The sequence below is a fragment of the Oncorhynchus mykiss genome, chromosome 21, assembly GCF_057628025.1.
Source record: "Oncorhynchus mykiss isolate SJ-2025 chromosome 21, ASM5762802v1, whole genome shotgun sequence".
NCBI lineage: Eukaryota > Metazoa > Chordata > Actinopteri > Salmoniformes > Salmonidae > Oncorhynchus > Oncorhynchus mykiss.
In genome coordinates, this window is record NC_143042.1 from 11088734 (window position 1) to 11108939 (window position 20206).

A 20206-nucleotide genomic window follows, 5' to 3' on the forward strand; every position below is an offset into this window, starting at 1 on the left:
TCATACCACCAAACAACATTAGCTTTGTTCATCTGCAAACTTGTTCTCATAGATCCTTATTTTCTAACAGTGCCATGGGTTCATTTGTATTTGTGTCACAAGTTCATGAAGCCAAAGTAAAGACCAGAAGGCTAGACATAACGACTGCTGCTAATATGGTTGCATAATGAATGGAAACGGGGTCTCTGTTACGAAACTGTGTGATTTCACCTCAATGTCAGACACCCCAGCTGAATCAATCTAAAATGTGTGGCATACTGAGAAACATTGACCCTGCTACGGACAATAATAAAGTGATAGCCTAATACATGTGTAATAGCCTAACATGTATGGGCTTACAATGAAGAAACAGCTCTGTGTGTGTGTGTGTGTGTGTGTGTGTGTGTGTGTGTGTGTGTGTGTGTGTGTGTGTGTGTGTGTGTGTGTGTGTGTGTGTGTGTGTGTGTGTGAGAGAGAGACACAAGTAACCATAACAGGGAGTCAGAGCCTGTGTGTGAAGTAGGGGGTAGCTTAGTGTGCTTAGAAAGAGTGTGTAAACATAACTTTAACAGCATGCGTCAGAGAACCAACGCGCTGCTTAGACTCTCAAAGGAGCAGTGTGAACCTAAAGCCGATGTGAGGGAGTCACTTCATGACAAGGGGATTGGGATGACACGGATTCCTGGCGCGCTCACTGAACCGTCATCACATGATTCGTTTGCGTACGTTAATCTTCTTGATACTGGGAGGTCTTCTTTGAAGCGTTGGTCGCATTTTAAATTATACTGACACACAATCTCGTGCTTTCTCATCAGTTAATCGTCTGGTCAATTTCATGTCCGGGAACCAAGTAAAAACTGTCCAGAAAAGGAGCCATGGCCTAATTATCGGGGTGGGTTAAACCAAAGGAATGTAGGCCTAGACTACTATTGGCTATAGTTTAAAGTATAGACTATTGGCTAGGCTATTTATTATCTTCTCAGTGCAACACACAACAAAAAACTAACGAGGACACAGTGATCCAAATACATGATCTGAATTAAACTTTTTCCATGAGCAGAAATCAAGATAGTCGAATGCACATTGTGAAGGGCATTCAGAACCATCCCCTTTACTGGACCGTGTGTTTGTACACAAACCGCGTCATTCATTCTGGCGTGTGTGAAGTCTATGCCTGTCGCCAAGCCAAAAAGCCACTCCCCTTCCTCCTCGGGCTGATGCAACGCTGGATAGATATAAAGGTGCAGACAAACCCCACCTCGTTTAGAACAACGTAAATTCAAGTTGCGTATCACATCGTTGGCAATTTGATTTATATAACATCTTAAAATTGATCTTTTAAGCTATTCTTATACAATTGTATCCACATTGTAAGTTATTTTCCTATTTAATTGGGACAATTTAATTGTATCTTAGATACATTTATTGTTACTGAATAAAACTTCAAGGATAAATAGTTTCTAGTAGAATATTGGAGACATTCAACGGTGAAGGAATTGTTTCAAATTAAAATTGAAAAGGATCGCTACTTTTTCATAAGGATTTTATTCGTTTTCTCAAAGGTAAGATTCTGTCTGCGCCGCATCTTTTACTGTCTTCCGGGAAATATGCTGGGTTACCGGGTGTAGGCTAATTAACTTGTAATTATCTATAAACTATACATTGTAATTTACAATTCTATAGGCCTAGTAAATTGATGTATTGTTAATAATTAAGTCTATTCTATTGGAAAATAGGTTAAATAATTAGCCTATATATTGTGTATTGAAATAGCGGGCCGATGCATTTCATCTCTTGCAGGTTATTTCCCTAGTCAATTAGCCAAGATCAATTAGGCGCAAATATCAGATTTATTAGGTTATAGATGTGTTGTTTCTGTATTCTTTATAATATTTATGATGCCATGCTATAGGCCTAGGCTACACAGCGCAATGGGCCAGACTCACAAGGAGATAAATAAATAGCCCTGACGCTGTAGGCTAGTGGGCTATATTATTTACAGAGGAATGTCGGGGGGGTAACCAAGAAAGGAATGTCATGGATTTGATGGTTGAGTCTTTTCCATTATTTAGGATATTTGTAAATAAAAGACATCAATGTCCAAGAAATGATGCAACCCAAATGAATGTAAGCTACAGCTGAGGATATCTAAAAGAGATATAGGACTACAGCTCTGCGCAAAATGGTGCCATGCCCATAATAGACAAGCACGTGCCTTTGTTTCCATCAGTCAGTCATGGAAGAAATCTTATTAAATGGAGCCCAAAATCTAATTATTTAACAGTCCCATGCCTATAATGTTTTAGATTAGGCTGTGCTCTATCATTTAAAAACCTAAACTAATAACACGATCTCACATTCTGTTTAAATAAACGGGATTTGTTAGTTACATTTATCGGCCTATTACAATGTCCTTCTTATTTATCACGTTGAAATTGGAGATCAAAAGACTCGCGCAATGCTTTTGTCATTCATATTTGGTATGTGACGCTGCGCTGATTTGGATAGACGCGGGTGCCGGGCGGCTGGTATTTTTCCACTGGCTCCTGGGATGAGTCAACCCCCCTTCGTCTGGTCACATGACCTCAGATTTATGAGGTAGCTGCAGCGCATTGAGTAGCCTAGTCTCTCCCTTTCTAATATTGATTATTCAACGTCCCTGGTAGAACTCACGGTCATATGAAAGAAGAGAGTTGGAATGGCACAGGCAAGAAGTTCACAAATAAACACAAATTGATTCAAGGTTTTCCGTTTGTTTATTTTACAGCATGAAACAGGCCACTGCAAAAACAGAGATGAGCCGCTTCAACATTTCCCCGGATGAGGATAGCAGTATCAGTTCCAATAGTCATGAATACAGTTCCTGTCCAACCAAGAAGGTTCCTATTGACAGGTGAGGCACTGCAGCCTGCTGGGTCTGAAGATGCTCTGCAGTAGACTTATGCCTGTCATCAACGTCATCAACTTGCTTATTTTTGTAGAACTTGTATTATGTTTGTTTTAACGGCTGAATTGGAATGGGATTAATCCATTAAATAAATGATTAATGCGTGTTTGATTTCCAGTCAATATCCCGATATGGATGCGGAGAGTCAAAACTTCCTTCCAGACTACCACCTGGACAAGAAGAAGTATGAAACAGATTATGTAAGTGCTGGACTGATAACATATAGGTTACCCAATTTGAGGCTTATGGTTTACTATGTTTTTATTTGAGTTTTTTTTTCTAACTGGGTATATTTGACTTTATTCTCAACAGCATCCAGGCACCGCCTCTTTTGGGATGTCAGTCTTCAACCTGGGCAATGCTATTATGGGTAGTGGCATCCTTGGTCTCTCCTATGCCATGGCCAACACTGGCATTGCGCTCTTTGTGTGAGTACTGTTCTTGTGTTCCTGTATGCCAGTGTCAGACTTGGGTTTCAATGAAATCCATTGCAGATTATTTCTACATCTGCATTGCTTGCTGTTTGGGGTTTTAGGCTGGGTTTCTGTATAAGCAGTTAATGACATCTGCTGATGTAAAAAGGGCTTTATAAATACATTTGATTAATGAAGGAAAACTGCACTGCGGGTTCAATCAGAATGTTCACACTGTGTCATCCAATGGCAATGTCCGCAGCTTGCAAGGTGTGACGAAGAGCTAGTGGTGTCTGTTTTAAAGCAGTTGACACCAATGATATATCCCAGGATTGCTGAAGCCACCGGTCGGCCATATCGGCAGTCCCCAGAAGGAGTAGTCCTCCATAGGAATGAATGGAATTCTATAGTATTTGAATACAAATTTTCAAGGACAAAATTACATGTATTTAAGTATTTTGTTGTTGTAGTGGGTACAGTAACATTAGTACTTTCAAAAAATTATACTTTATGGAAAAACATTGTAAAGAATGATTATTTTTTATGTTTAGCTCACATTTCGATTATGCATTTTGGTGTCAGTAAACTAATAAATGTGGCAAAAACAAATGTACACATTAATACATTTATTTTATTTTATAGCTACCAAAATATTTTTTACAATGATGGAGGGTGGTGCCAAGATGAAGGCGCAGTGGCTTCAAAACAGCACTCCCTGTCAGTCAACTAGCGTATATATACATAATTGGAATGAAAATACACTTCCACAATTGAAATGGGGCTCAGCTTTATGAATCTGGGAAGTAGGTAGTAGGAATTAGGAGTGGCAGGTAACGTAGCGGCTAAGCGGGTTGGGCCAATAACCCAAAGTGTGCTTGTTCGAGTCCCTGGGTGAAAAATCTGTCGACGTGCTCTTGAGCAAGACAATTAACCCTAATTGCTCCTGTAAGTCGCTTTGGATAAGAGCGTCCGCTAAATAACTAAAATGTAAGTCAACATCACATTGAATAGAATGCAATATAGTATGTTGCTAGTGTGGAAGATAGTTTGTGGAACTGTCTTGAGTCTGAATGCACTCAGTCATATCAGAGACAATACAGCACATTCTAAACTTGGCAGTGTGATATACCACCAGGTACAGCACAATAAGGTCACGCATCTCAATATCTACCAATGTGAGGCATAGATACTATACATACAACCTGAGCACAGCATTTATCCACAGTCTACTGGAGATGTGTCCTTGTCTAAGACAGGGATAACCAGGAAGGGAGTTAGAGTAGGTGAGACAGCCTACAGAGATCAAAGCTTATGCTACCGCAGGGCACGGTAGCTAGTAGCCACGCAGGCCAGTGTTTACGAACAGTGGGCGTACGAGTGTGAGCGCTGGGGTTGGGTGTGTGGCGCACTAGCATCAGGGCCTTTCATGTGGGCCAGTCACTCAAAGCCGGGGGGAAGCCGCTTAGCAGCGCTAATCTTTCTGCGAGGGGGCCAGAGATATATAAAGGTGTAAGGTTCGGGAAACGGGCCTCACATGAGATCATTCCAGTAGACTCTTCTTCTCTCCATTACACTCATTACACGTCATTTCAAACGACGTTTAACCTAAATCCAATGACATGGTGTTATTTTTTTGTTGATTTCACGTTAGTTGACAAATCAACCAAATGTAAATCAAAACTAGATGTTGAAATGACGTCTGTGCCCAGTGGGTAGCCAGTTTGAAGGGCCACTTGCTCCAACAGCTTATGAATTATGAATATAATACCTCTGAATATTAGTGTAGCTTTGTGAAGTAGGAGAAATTCTGTAAAATATATAAACCATACTGAAAAAACTTTATTCATTTGGCTTATGCATTTCCGTAACATACCTTCTTCAGGGTATAAAAGCTTTTGTGTATTTTCACAAAGGCCTCTGTTTAAAAAAAATCTTTGTTTGCAAAAGGTTTCCACACCATGAGACTTGCAAACACTTCACTGTTGGGTAGATTCAGTATTTACAGAGTGAAAACAATTACCTTGGGGTCATCTAAGGTATATTTGATGAGTCCGTGAAGTGCATATGACGTGATGAGATGTAGACTAAACTATTATGGGCAGAAGTGTAAATGGTGACAAGTAAATCTTGGCCATGTTCTGTTATAATCTCCACCCGGCACAGCCGGCACTGCTGTTTGGGGTTTTAGGCTGGGTTTCTGTACAGCATTCTAAGATATCGGCTGATGTAAGAAGGGCTTTATAAATAAAGGGCTTTATAAATAAATTTGATTTGAAGTAGCCGAGTCGACAGAGCTGTGCTCGGATATAGTCGAGTAATCGTCTCTATACCACTGTGTTGTGGTTCTGAAGTTATGTGAGTGAAATTATTTGCACAAAGCCTTCATAATGTGAACCTAGCTCATATCTCTTAGATAATTTTTCTCAGTGGCACAATTGCTACTATTAATACAGTGAGTCAGTGTTAGCTCTGCACAGCTTGGCTGCTAGATAGAATATCCTGACCTGGAGCCCATTGTCCAATCACATCCCTGTATCTGGATTGTGCATAGCTGTGTTGCATCAAAACTGTCTCCATGACAAGGTCTTTGCAGATCAGCTCACAGACAGAACCTATTGATCCCTGTGTTTGGGTGCTACAGTAGAGAAGGTCACTTGTATGTCACTTCCCCAGCCTCAACATGGTCAACATGAGATGTGTCCTTGCGATGGTCAGAACACATTTTCCATGTGAATTTTAGCCCTGCGTTGACCTTTGGTGTGGTTTGTCTCCACGTTCAGATGGAACCATCGGGAGATCAAGTCAAAATAATGTGTTTGAATTGGGACTGGTGAAATGCACCAAACGGAAACCAAGCTTGCACTTATCCAATATGCACCTATCAGTAGTCAACCGGGTTACTAGGTGTCAGTGTGGTTAATACCAGTCGATAATAGTCCTTATCAGTCTTGCAGGCCTGGTTCCGTACCTTACTCATGATACAATGTTCCTCTTCTCTCCACAGAATTCTCCTGGTGGCTGTGTCCATCTTCTCCCTGTACTCTGTGCACTTGCTTCTAAAGACAGCCAATGAAGGAGGGTCGCTGGTCTATGAACAGCTGGGTTACAAGGCCTTCGGCATGCCCGGGAAACTGGCTGCATCCATCTCCATCACCATGCAGAACATCGGAGGTGAGAACTAAGGACACTTCAATGGTCATTCAGGAAGACAGATCAAAGTCGGGGAGACAGTCACGTTGATCCACTAGGAGTTGACTATGTGGAAAAAAGTCCAAAGTCTAAATGTCAGTGATGTCACACATAGAAAAGGAAGAGCAGCCAAATAAACCAAATGGTTCTGTAAATGTTTACAATAAATATTTGCAAGGGTACTAGACTTTCCAATGGAACAAACATCCCTTCTGCGAACCAATAGGCCTATTCATCCTTGGTTAGTGCTACTAGAACATTCTCAGAGATGTCTGTTTTGGAACAAAATAAGGCATGTTTTGATGCAAAGTCACTGATTCACAATATGACTTTGACTAACCGGGACTTTGCTTTTACCTTTGCAGCCATGTCCAGCTACCTCTACATTGTGAAGTACGAGCTGCCGATCGTTATCCAAGCCTTCATGGGAGCTACCAATGGGTAAGCAGCTTTGTCTCTAGATTCTGTGTGTCGGTTGGTGTGTGTGTGTCTTTTACTCTGCTGTTACTTTGGTTTGACAAATGGCCCATGGTTGTTTTTGAGCGGTCGACCCTCGAGGTGAAGTAGTGACTTTGGTGTCATTCAAAATGGCGGCGGGTTGTTTTTGAGTGCTGCGCTGGGAAGATGTGAAGAGGCCTCTTTGTCCCTCTCAGCAGAGAGGGAGAGGAGGGAGCAGGGACAGTGTGTTGTCGGCAGCCGTTCAAAGGGTCCTTTTAGAAGAGCCAGTGCCGCACCGAGACAGACCTCTGGATGAGCTCATTCAGACCAACCAACTGGCCCATCAAACATTCATGTAGTGTTGCCAGCATGTAGCTAGACCACCCTAAGAGCAGGCTGCTATTTATGTGTGCATTGCAGACATTCTGCCATGTTTGTATTTTACAACAACAGTCAAATGAGAAACGAACGCTACAATAGCTTTGATATAGGTCATATTTCTTCACAAAAGCTAGATAAATGCTGGGATATGAATGTGTGTAAGTGGGTGTAACTGTGTTATTATATTTAACTGTGTGGTGATATGTGTGTACAGTGTATGATGTGTTCTCTTCTCTCCTGTGCGTTCCAGAGAGTGGTATGCGAACGGGGACTATCTTGTGATCTTGGTGTCAGTTGTCATCATCCTGCCACTCTCACTTCTCAGGAACCTTGGTAAGACACAATACAGAGTGTGGCACTTTACTGTGTGTGTGGTAAAATGCAGCACTTGTGTAAAATGTTGTGAAAGGGCAGGGGATGGTGACGCACTGTGGCAATGTATGTGTGTAGTAGAGGCCAGAACAGTTTGTTTACATTAGATTCCTTTTTGACTGATAAAGTTAATATATTGCCTTAGAAGAGTACATTCTTATTCATTGTAATATAGTTTTAATATGTTATAACGGATATTACACAGTTGTTAGTATATTTCCTATCTTACATTTCCACAGTATATGAAGTACTCAATAGTTTTCTCTCTCTGTTACCTTACTTCAGGTTACCTTGGTTACACAAGTGGTTTCTCCCTGCTTTGCATGGTCTTCTTCCTGATTGTGGTGAGTCAACATCCTAAACTACTCTGCTTTATAGTTCAGGTTATTGTAGTGAATGGCTCACCTTTAGATATGATATCTTAATTTTATGACTCTGTTGTCGAAGATAATGTTCCTGCACAGTAGGAAATGCAAATTGTAGTGTATTTAAGGTTTAAAGCGGCTTCTAAAGTTAGTCATTTCCACTTTATTACTGTCAGTCTTGATTTATCCTAACTAAAAATGTATCAACCACATTTCCATTAATTATAATCCATACAATAATTCACATTTCCTGTCGCTGCAGGACTTTCCCTGCAGTGAGAAACTGGTCAAATTAAGATAGAACACCTGAATAACTGTGACACATTGGTTTACAATTCTGACCTGCTCACACTAGCCGGACCATGAGCAAGCATTCTAAAAGTAATGAGTTTTAATCTGTAGTAGTTATAATATTGGCAATTAGCAATGTATGTAGCCAATAGTCTGTACCTTTTGTATGGGAGTCTAAATGGGCTTGGTTGCTTTTCCAGGTGATCTATAAGAAGTTCCAGATCCCGTGCCCTTTCATCCCTAACATGGACGTGATACTGAACGAGACGGTTAGCAAGATCCTGAACAACACGGTGGGCTTCCTCAACACCACCGCCGTCGTCTACAACGAGGACGTCTGCACACCCAAATACTTTGTCTTCAACTCTCAGGTGAGAAATGGACAGATATGTTGAGTGGTAAATCGATAAATAGAAAGAGAACTACTTAATGGATGCCCAAGTGCTTTCGTACCTGTCTTTATGTTTGTTTTTTGTGTGATGTAATGTTTTTTTGTGTCTGTGTACATGTGTCAAATGTCTAACGGTCTTGTCTAACGCTCTCCTTCAGACTGTGTATGCTGTTCCTATCCTGACGTTCGCCTTTGTCTGCCACCCCGCAGTCCTGCCCATGTACGAGGAGCTTAAAGAGTGAGTCTATCGCTGTTTACCAGCTGCCACGTTGTCAAGGCTACACACACACACACACACACACAGAGTTTATAGCTGTAGTCCTTGTGAAGGAAGAAAGAGAAAAGAGCAGTGGTTCTGTGTTGTCTAAACCTCGTCTTCTTTCCCAGTCGTTCCCGTAGAAAGATGCAGGGCGTGGCCAACGTGTCTTTCCTGGCCATGTTCATCATGTACCTGCTGGCTGCTCTCTTCGGATATCTGACCTTCAACGGTGAGCCACCCCCGCCCCCCTTAGAAACATATTCATCCATTTTTTAACAGTCGGATACAAAACTAGTTTGAGCAGGAAACAGTCAGTTTTGGGCTCATTACACCCAGTTGTTATGCAAATACTGTCCCCCATGAGAAAACAAGACACAGAATCATCTGTCCAATACACCAATGATCCTATATATTTGTTATGGCAAGGACATCGCAGCAGGTGTCCAGCCATGTTCCAGACTTCCCTAAAAGTATGGCTACGCAATGGCCCTCGTTACCAAGGACGACATGACGAAAATGAATGAACTAGGGTGTGAAAGTTACGCACAACCTTGAATAATCTAAACTGTATTACAATTGACCTCTCAATCTCAGTTTGATTTGGCTGGACATGTAACAGGCAGGTTACAAAGACCTTTCTGAACGAACACCAATAATACAGCTAAATGAGTCAATGTTGACCGTAGGGGTTATTATAGAGCATTGCTGACCAGGGTTCGATACCCAGTTGGTCACACATGGGCCCTATGTCTGGATATCTGAATATCTGAAAGGTGTGGACTCATCAGGCTAAGGGAAATTAATTGAATATGTGGCTTTATAAGTGAAAGGAAACAAGCATAAATTAAATGACCATATTGGATTGGCTTTACAGTGAATGTGGAGCCCGAACTTCTGCACACCTACTCCAAGGTCTACAAGTCTGACGTGATCCTACTCATCGTTCGTCTGGCCGTGCTGACAGCTGTCACCCTGACTGTCCCTGTGGTGCTGTTTCCCGTAAGCCCCACATCTATCTATCTGTCTGGCTGGCAGCTTGTCTGTCTGTCCATCGTCCATTGTCAAGTTCGGCATTGCCACCATGTTGACCTTGGTCCCCCGTCTCTGTCTCTCTGTAGATCCGCACGTCGGTCAACCAGCTGCTGTGTGCCTCCAAGGAGTTCAGCTGGATCCGCCACACCATCATCACCGTGGTTCTGCTGGCCAGCACAAATTGTCTGGTCATCTTCGTCCCCACCATCAGAGACATCTTCGGCTTCATTGGTGAGTGAATGTGTTCAGTTGGTCAGGTGCAGTTCACAGAATCCAGAAGTTGTAATAGAGAAAGAAAAGAGGTGAACATCCCCACTGAGCCTGTCATCTTCCTCCTCAGGTGCATCTGCGGCAGCCATGTTGATCTTCATCCTGCCCTCGGCCTTCTATATCAAACTGGTCAAGAAGGAGCCCATGAAGTCTGTGCAGAAAATTGGGGTAAGAAAAAACCTTGCTCCTTTTTGGTCCATGAATTGATGTGTTTGTGAGTGTTGTGGTCTGTGACTCCTGGCAAGGAGCATCAATCAGAGAGTGGAGAAGAAAGCCTTGTTGTGCTAAAAGCCCAACGGTCTCGTCCTCCCTCTCTCTCCAGGCATCCATCTTCCTGTGCAGTGGTTTCTTCGTCATGATCGGCAGCTTGACCCTCATCACCCTTGACTGGATCAACAACGCCTCACAAGCCTCCGACGGACACTAGGATACCTCATCCACCAGGGGGGGGAGAACCACACCATCCGCAGCTCAGCCGCTAAACATCTGACCGCTAAGACTGCTACCCAAGAAGAAGAAAATGACCTCACATACAACAATGTTCGGCTTTGAACTCTAAGCAACAGACTATACCATTCCAATGAGAATGTACTGAACTTTGTACAGTATGCAGTTAAGCCACACATGTGGTGATTTTCTTTTTTCCTTTCGTTGTGCTTTCTTTGTTTCGTTTCCCGTTTTGGACGTTTTCTCTTTTTTTGTTATTCTGGTACAGTTGAAACATTTGACGGTGCCTCAAACAGGGATGGTGTAGTTGTAGAGTTCCACTGCAGCTCATATTCAGGTACTGCGTGTGAGCTCAGCTTTTTGGGCACGGCGACAACTTTTCTCAACCAGGGCCGCACGCAACCGCGGACATCCTGGAATCCCAGAACTCATTACAGGTGAAGAACGTGACAGCAGACTCTACTCGACGTGAATAATTTAGCGTTCAACTTCTTATTTTTTAAAACATTGCCAAAAAAGGTATTTGTAATATGTGTTTATATATTTAAAAAGCACTTAATGTTCAGCACACTCGTGAGGAAATTGTCTGTTCACGGACTACTAGACCGCTTATCAGTATTTGTACCAAGGCTGTGTGACCTAGCTAGTGGTGTCGGCTTCACTTGTAAAATGCTTAGTATGAATCAACGAAACCTGCCTTCTCAAAACCCCACACTGGAAGTTGCAAAATATCTCTTTTAAAGAAATGTATTACGCATTGTAATGTATTGAAGACCTTGTTCAAATCTTATACAGCGATGACACTACTGCTTGTAGATGGGGCATGCTCCCTGTCAAATCCCCCGGATGCTAAGGGGAGGGGGACGTTACACTTTTTTTCTTTAAGGAAGAATATCTTGAATTTGACCACATGCGTGGTTGTAATGTACCTGTTTACCTTGCAAAAATAGTTTGTTTTCTGACTGTTTTGAGACCGCACATAACCAAACGTCACATCAACGTTACATAATGGCTTCCATGCAGAACTGAGGGAAGGCGGAGGAATGTCGTGTGAGCTGCTCAGTGTATCTGTCAAAATGTCAGTGTTTTTCTAACGGTTGGCAGCTTCTCCTTATTAAACATAACCGTAGTTACAAAAAAATAACGAAATGATTGATAAGGATAGTGTAAAGTTGGCTTGTCACCTCGTCACAAACACGAGGCGGGCGGCTCACTGCTTCCAATGTTAACCTCACACATCATCCAAACTGTTATTGTCCTGCGATTATTTATGGAAGAACATGAAATCAATGTAATTTTATCTATTTTACTATATTTATATATTGTACATATATGTGTAAATATCTATGAGTTGAACTACTGTATATATGCTCTGTTTTGTTTAACCTTCTATTGGCATTTCACTAAAACTAGAGCTGTAAAAATTGCTGGTGAATTTGGTCTTTATCAATTTACCCCCCCCCCCCTATGATTCAGTATGGAGCTGTTCACTTTCATTTCTGGAACCACAGTGAGAGAGTTTTCGCTCTTCCACTTGCTGTAATTCTGAAAGACCATGTTTAAAGTGGAACCTACCAAAACATAGTGGCAGTGGTCTTTGTGTAACACACTTCACACTTGTTCTATTTGTGACCCTGATAACCTTTTCTCACATGCTTTATGCACGTCTTGGTTAGAGAGTATGTGAGCCATCTCTTGACCTCAGGAGCAGAGGGCATCGCCCACCAGTGTTACACTCTTGTTTCAATGAAACACTATGTACATCATGTAATTATTGTCCAAATAAAGTCAAAGATAATCCCACACATTGTTGGGTCTTTATTGTGTCAGTTCTGTTTTGCAGACCAGCTGATTGTGGTGTGGTTTTGCAGGGAGCCCACCGTATGTTGGGAAAGTGATGGCAACTCCTGAGACAAAGAACTGTAACCCCTTAATTTTGATGAATAAACTGCACAAAAACACAAACAATTTCAGGAGAGAATATTACATTGTCTAAATATTGTGGTGGGAAATTATGCATTTTTCAAATGTTGGCATGAATGAGATATATCGCCCAGAATCATAAGTCCACCAGTGTTTGGACAGTGAAGTATAACTCCAGCAATTTGGGATCAAATGATGAATATGAGGTGACAGGACGACACAACCTTATTCTAGACATGATGTTAAAGTAGTGCTGTTGATTGGATTTGAACAGCCAAAGATGTGTAAGACACATCTTTACTCTGCATGGCTGAAATAAATAAAAGCACAACTCATGCAAATGACTTCATTAACCACGTTTCCATCCATCCAGCCTATGAAAAAAAATCACGACAGCTGTGATGGAAACAGGAAGTTTCGATGCAATTTTATAAATGTTGAGAGATAATTTGTTCATTCGACATGGTGGAATGTTTTTGCGTCTTTAAATTCAATTATGCAAGAAAGGGCAGTGGAAACGACTTCACGCGCAAATATTGATGTAATAATAATCATTCACCGAACTCTAAACCTCAACTAAATCTTGTAATGAATAATGTTGGAATTTAGCAAGTTAAGGAGACTAAACTGCTTGGTGTAACCCAGGAGGGTAAACTGACATGGTCAAAACATTGATGTAACGGTAGCTAAAATGGGAAGAGGTCTGTCCGTATTAAAGCACTGCTCTGCTTTCTTGACACCACTATCAACAAAACAAGTCCTACAGGCCCATGTTTGGTCATACCTGAACTACTGTCCAGTCATATGGTCAAGTGCCACAAGAGGGCCATAGGCTAATTACAATTGGCCCAGAACAGAGTGGCACGGCTGGCCCTTAAATGTACATGGAGAGCTAACATTAGTAATATGCATGTCAATCTCTCCTGGCTCAAAATAGAGGAGAGATTGACTTCATCGCTTGTATTTGTGAGAATTATTGACATGTTGAATGCACTGAGGTGTCTGTTTAAATGACTAGCACACACCAGAGGCTTCTTCACAGTCCCCAAGGCAAGAACAGACTATGAGAAACGCACAGTGCTACATAGAGCCATGACTAACTACATGGAACTCTATTCCACATCAAGTAACTCATGCAAGCAGTATAATCTGATTTTACAAAAATCTGATTAAACTACACTTTATGGAACAGCGCGGACTGTGAAGAGCCACACACACACAGGCACAGACACAAGCCAACACAAGTACTCTACACACATTACGTATTGATTTTGTTTGTGTGTGTGTGTGTGTGTGTGTGTGTGTGTGTGTGTGTGTGTGTGTGTGTGTGTGTGTGTGTGTGTGTGTGTGTGTGTGTGTGTGTGTGTGTGTGTGTGTGTGTGTGTGTGTGTGTGTGTGTGTGTGTGTGTGTGTGTGTGTGTGTGTGTGTGTGTGTGTGTGTGTGTGTGTGTGTGTGTGTGTGTGTGTGTGTGTGTGTGTGTGTGTGTGTGTGTGTGTGTGTAATAAAATACATATATTGAAATCAACCTGGAGTCACGCGATGACATGAGTAGTCATCCCGCTATGAAATAAATTATGAACTTTACAGGGTGGTGAAAGTGCACGGACCGGTATGAGTTTGACGCTCCTTTCCAATAAATATCGAGGGTCTTATTCTGGTGACATGATAAACTGCCGTTTGACAAATAAAACAATTATCGCGTTTATCTATGTATTGTAGACTAACCTACCCGCACAGTATCTGCGAGCTGTTTAGCGAAAGGGCATGTGCCAATGTAACAGTATTGCCCCTACCTGGGCTCGAACCAGGGACCCTCTGCACACATCGACAATAGACACCCTCGAAGCATCGTTACCCATCGCTCCACAAAATCCGAGGGACTACACCGATTGAAACGCTATTACTGCGCACACCGCAAACTAGCTAGCCATTTCACATCGGTTACACCAATACCAGACTAGGCACATTTGCTATTTAACGCAACACTTTTTGTGTAAAAACTATTGGTTATAGATGAATATGGATAGAAACACATTGAACAGTACATTTTTATTCGGTACATGAAAACTTCAGCAAAAAATAAATAAATTGTGTGCACTATGTCAACACGCACTGATTTTTATCAGCATGGAATTCGTTTGGTGGAAACACCACCGGTGGGAAAATCGCATATTTTATTTATGCGTATTTTTTAAATATTCCCATGAAAATCTGTCGCCAATTGGATGGACACCTATCTATTTGAAGTGATTTCTGTAAATGAAACTAAATCACCGTGACAGTCAAGTGGGGTCAACCACAAGGCCATACGATCAAACCCAATCCTCCCCCAACCGCCCTGTGGGTTGTCCCTGCCAGTGCGTTCCAGACACAGTATTTTATTTTGGGAGCCCTAAACCAGATTTGGTTGAGGGGCCTCCCCACCTCGCAGCAAAACATTTTAAACATTTTGCCATGCTAATTTCCTGCAATTCTACCCATTTTTCCATAGGGTGGAGAGATATTTTGGCAGTTTTAGAGCAAATTTTCGGCAATTCTACACATTTAGTAATGACTTATGCCATGTTAATAAGATATCTGAGTGAGAATGACTAACAAAATCAATGGGTGCCGCCTGGAGGTAGGTATTCAGCCATGATTACTACAAGTTTAGATAGCTGGCTAACTACCAATAAAACATTTTTTTTTGATGACATGGCTAATTGAGTGACTGTCGGTAGCTGGGTTTCCGTCCAATTGGCAACAGATTATCATGCAAATCTTCGAAAATCGGCATAAAAACAATGTGCATGTTCCCACCAGAGATGTTTCCATCAAATTGACTTGCTGTAGAAAAAAAGGCTGTGTGTGATGATGTATTGCACATAAAAAACCTTTTGTGGTTAAATTCCCATGTACCAAATAAAAAATACAAGTTAAATGGGTTTCCATCACATTTTCAACTCTACTGTTTTCTCACAACAAAAAACTCTGGTTTTGATTTATTTACAATTTAAGAAGTGTGGTTTGAGCTACTGTGGCCCCCATTTTAGATATGCCATCTTGTCAGCAGATTTGTCACCGGTGTTACGTCCCTGGTGTTACTGTTCCTGCTGGTAACACCAGTGACTTGACATTAACACCAGTGAAAATCAATCACACTGATAACTTTTTATATCAACATATGGTTTTATACTGTTTCAATATTGTGATTTGTATGGCTTTCCTTTTAATAGATACAGCAAATTAAAAAGTAAGTGCTGCGGAAAAGCAAAGACTCTACAGAGAGTAGAGTTACTTATTTAAAGGATTTAGAGAGTCAAAAAAGAAAGAGAGTGAATGATCTCACAGAAAGAGGAACAAGACAGTAGCGAAAGCAATGTCGGGTCAGTCAGAAAAACACAGAGAGATGTTGAGAGCAGGAGAGAGAGAGAGCACTTATTTTGCAGGGAAAACCCCTTTTGGGTGGTGACACCGCAGGAGAGAGACTGAGAAACTTGCCAGTGCAAGACTCCTGAGAGCTTGCAGTTTACGATGGATAAAATGCACAAACTTGGTCTTTCACAGTCCAGCAACCTGGAGGAGATTGCAGATAGCACAGTTTGTAACAATTCAAAGGCACAAGCCAAGAATGTGAACACTCCACCGCTCCACAGAAATCCAATGAAGAGGTGGAGTGGGGGGCTCACTAAAGTGGACAATTGACCTTGGTCCACCATGTGAAAGACAAAGGATGCAATGTCTTTCGATGAGGAGGTAAGGGACTCTGGCACTCAAATAGAGTTATATTATGTCAGTGAGGAAGAAGTGGAAAGTAAGGCACAGAAGATTTATGGAGTAACCATAAAAGGAACCATACGAATGCACCAGGTTCTGAGTAATCACGCCTGGCATCTTAAAATACAGAGACATAAGTCGTCTCTGCCATGCAGTGCAAAGCATGTGGGATTGCCCATGTCATGGACTCCAAGAAATCACTTTCCCGACAGTGTCACTCTTCCGACAGGGGTGCATTGTGAACCACGATGAACCACCATACCCTGGGGTTATACTGGAGGTCAAAGAACATAACGTCAAAGTTAAGTGCATGCACAAGGAATGAAGTCAACAAGTTCTTCTGGTCAAGCCCAAGAGATGATATCAACCGGTATGGGGATGACCACATTGTGTGTCTGATGCCAAAGCCAATGCCAGTGAACAAAAGATCAGCTCAGATTGGCCACAGTATCTGGAAGTACTTGGAGGAGCACCTGAATGTGTGAATGTGGCAGATGTGAACTGGCTCCCAGAGAAGAAGGCGTCAGTGGTTAGAAAGCAAGGGAGACTGGCTGGGAGATGCTAACAGATGGATGTGATACAATAGCATAACAAAGACAAACATATGGACAAACTTTTCTAAAGACAAACAAATCTCAAGTAAAAGTGAAGTCAGTATGGGAAATAATTAGTACAGGAAAAGTTAGTACAGGAAATAGGCCTGTTCCATGAACATGTTTTACTGAGTACAATATGTCTATATCCGTGCTTTTGGGAAAAGTTAGTCTTAGTTTACATTCAATGTTGTGTTTCTACAGTTCTAATATACATATTTTATGTTTGTACGACAATGTGTTAGGGAATACATTTGAGGCAATAGGCTTAATCTTTTGGTCTTAATCTTTGACCAATAACATTAATTTTATTGTTCATATAAAATCAACACATTCTAACATTATTTATATATATTTTTTAATTACATTACATATATATTAATTTAAGTATTGATCAAATTTGTATGAAATAATTTATATGTTAATGTCAATGGTTTCACGTCGTGTCACTGGTGTTACTGCATGGATACTTGTGTTCTGGCATCAGAGTTGTCCATTTTCATAGAATATGTTAATCTTTATCTACCCAACTGCTGCTGCATTCATTAGTAAGCATTTTAAGGATATGATAATCCAATTTTGATGACCCAACTTCAATTATTTCTGATGTTACAACACAAAACACAAAACACGTGGTAGAAATATAAAAATGTCACACAATAGAACTTTCTACATACAGGTTTAAAGCTAATTATTACAAATATATTACAATGTATTAATATTTGCATTAACCTTTTGTCTTTGATTATCTATGCAAATTAAAATGTGAAATTACATTCAGGAAAGCCTGAATTGTCATCTAAAATATAGGGAGCACCAGAGACGACAAGGCAGCACTAGCATTTTTTTATGTTATGTATTACAGATATTAAATGTAATTAAACTGGCATGCATGTTGATTTACAATGGGTTAACTATTATCTGACAAAGTTTTATTTACAAAAAAAAAGTGCTCTTCAAAATCCACCATTTCCGTAGAATCACCCATTTAGCCTACATGATGAGATTGTTATTATGATGGACAAAAGAGCGAGATTATTTTTGTCAAACGGAAGCCAAAAATCGATCATCATGTCACAAGAATAAATCCCTCGATATTTACTGGAAAGGAGTATCAGTCATCACCTTGTTACGTTAATCATAATTTATTCAAATCTGTAACCTGATTTCTTTCCCGACGAGTCCTAATGGGAGGACCATACATGTCATCGCGTGACTCCAAGTTTACTTCAATATGTTTATTAAGCATATCAATATTTGTGCAAAAAAAGCGTTTCCTCCGACGTTTTCGCATAATTAATTTTACCAACACAAAAAGATCCCACCTTGTTCAGTGTATTTTTTGCCGACATTTGGAAGTTTTACCGAAAAATGACGTTTCCATCTAGCCTGTCATGACATCTTTTATCCGACATGTACTTTACTCGCATAAAAAGGTTGGATGGAAACCTGGTGCGTGTCATAAGAGAAAAACGGCGGATGCACAACCAAATTTCGAAATTGCACCTGGCGTATTCTACAATTTTTACTAGATTGAGACCCCGGCCTAAGCAACCGTTTATGTCGCTTATAACTGGAAACGGCCCTGATTGCCAATGTTCTGTTGATTGTCATGTTAACTGTTCATATCTTTTCTATGAAAAGATGGGTTGATTTAAAAAAAACCTGACGATGGTTTTGACAAGCTTGCCCTGCTGGTGAAACTAGTGAAGCACATTTTCAGGTTAACAAGCAGTGCATTGGACTGCTTTTGTGAAACCTTGGCAAGAGGGTCTTCATGACCATAACAAAAGATGTCTGTCAGGTGAAATAGTGAAAAATGATGCCCTTTTAGGTTAAGAGCTGTGTGAAAAGCACCTGAAATTTCAGTCTGTTTTGGTGGGATGGCTACCTTTCAGTTTTCCCCTCCCCACACAAACCTCTCACAGACAGTCCTAGTTAAATTCTTGATTGAGAAATTGCTCTTTGCCAAGGTATTTACATACATTTTCTTACAATTTTTATTGAAAACAACCACAGTAACAGTAATTGTTACCCAGAAATTATTTGATAGAGAAAACAGCTGCATTGGACCTTTAAAAAATAGAAATTCTGATGTTAAAATTGATGGATGGGGTCAATAACTTTTCCATGTATGACCACAAACACACACACATAGCCAGACATGAAGCAGCTCATTTATTTCATTGCTCTCTAGTTATTTCGCATGTTTACGCAGCACATTTAACAAGTAAGGGACATGGCCGTTTTCACCTGATCTGCCAGACCCATACCGTACGCTACAAATTCACTGCTGATTGGACAACTGATCACCAACTCTCAACCAATGAAGTCCCTGATACAATTACACTCAAGCTTTGAGCTGTGATGACTAAGGCCGAGTTTACACAAGCAGACCAATTCTGATATTTTTCTTGCTCTTTTGACTAATCAGATCTTTTCCAGAGCTGATCTGATTGGTCAAAAGACCAATTAGTGGAAAAATATCAGAATTGGGCTGCCTGTGTGATGCAGCCTAGAGAGTCATAAAGGCAATGCACATTTACCTAGGCTTTCTCCAGAATAATCATAATATAATATTTATAAAACAAAAACAAAATGAGAAACAATTACAATATTTTTTTAACTAAGAAGTCATTAGGAGGTCCCCGGTGGAGAGAGGGAGAAATTCATCATACCAGCTGGCTCCACGAGAGGGTGCTCTCCTCTGTACTACCCATAGCACCATGTCCATCTCACCAGAGAACAGGTGCTAACCTTACTGCTCCAGCTACTCTGGGCATCTATCTCATAGTAGTTCCCAAGCCACAAGATCTACTTGAAATAACGGTCTTCTCACACTACAGTTTCCGATTGGATTATTTCTAAACAAAATATGAAATCTATAGAAAAATCTTCAAGGTAAAGTAAGAGATATCAAAAGTCGGGCTCCAGTCTGTCAGCCGGGAGGCTGTTACACCTGGTAGAAATTGCACTTAAGCAGATGGGCTGAGACCGTTTCCCCCTCAGCAGATGTCAGGGTTCATTTCTTGCGAGCGTGTTTGTATTTGTCCACGTAGGCCTTCACCAAGTTTGCCACTTTCCCAGAGTTCACCTCTCCACTCTTGCTGTGGCAGACCTGAAATATAAAATGCCCTCAGGAAATCAAAAAATATAAAC

General features: G+C 41.0%; 2 protein-coding genes across 2 annotated transcripts in view; one reads left to right on the forward strand and one right to left on the reverse strand.

Moving 5' to 3' along the window:
* The first annotated feature begins 655 nt into the window (after window positions 1–655).
* On the forward strand, window positions 656–12583 carry LOC110499958 (sodium-coupled neutral amino acid symporter 2). Its single transcript, XM_021577019.3, has 15 exons — window positions 656–1541; window positions 2747–2872; window positions 3045–3126; window positions 3239–3354; window positions 6344–6510; window positions 6894–6969; window positions 7598–7680; window positions 8005–8063; window positions 8576–8746; window positions 8925–9004; window positions 9154–9254; window positions 9900–10024; window positions 10144–10288; window positions 10398–10495; window positions 10650–12583. The coding sequence occupies exons 2-15, from the start codon at window positions 2748–2750 to the stop codon at window positions 10752–10754; spliced, it is 1533 nt and encodes a 510-aa protein (XP_021432694.3). The 5' UTR covers window positions 656–1541; window position 2747; the 3' UTR covers window positions 10755–12583.
* A 6629-nt stretch (window positions 12584–19212) lies between these two features.
* LOC110499960 (uncharacterized) overlaps window positions 19213–20206 on the reverse strand; it is a 29592-nt gene continuing 28598 nt past the window's right edge. Inside the window, exon 15 of the mRNA XM_021577020.3 lies at window positions 19213–20165. Coding sequence (XP_021432695.3) covers window positions 20070–20165 — 96 coding nt within the window. The 3' untranslated portion in view covers window positions 19213–20069. The remainder of the gene's footprint in view (window positions 20166–20206) is intronic.

Bases quoted from the DNA above. Each gene is read 5' to 3' on its own strand.
- LOC110499958 (XM_021577019.3), top strand. From the start codon at position 2,748: ATGAAACAGGCCACTGCAAAAACAGAGATGAGCCGCTTCAACATTTCC. The intron at 3,127-3,238 runs GTAAGTGCTGGA...TATTCTCAACAG, and splicing joins AGAAGTATGAAACAGATTAT to CATCCAGGCACCGCCTCTTT. The intron at 6,511-6,893 runs GTGAGAACTAAG...TTACCTTTGCAG, and splicing joins CACCATGCAGAACATCGGAG to CCATGTCCAGCTACCTCTAC.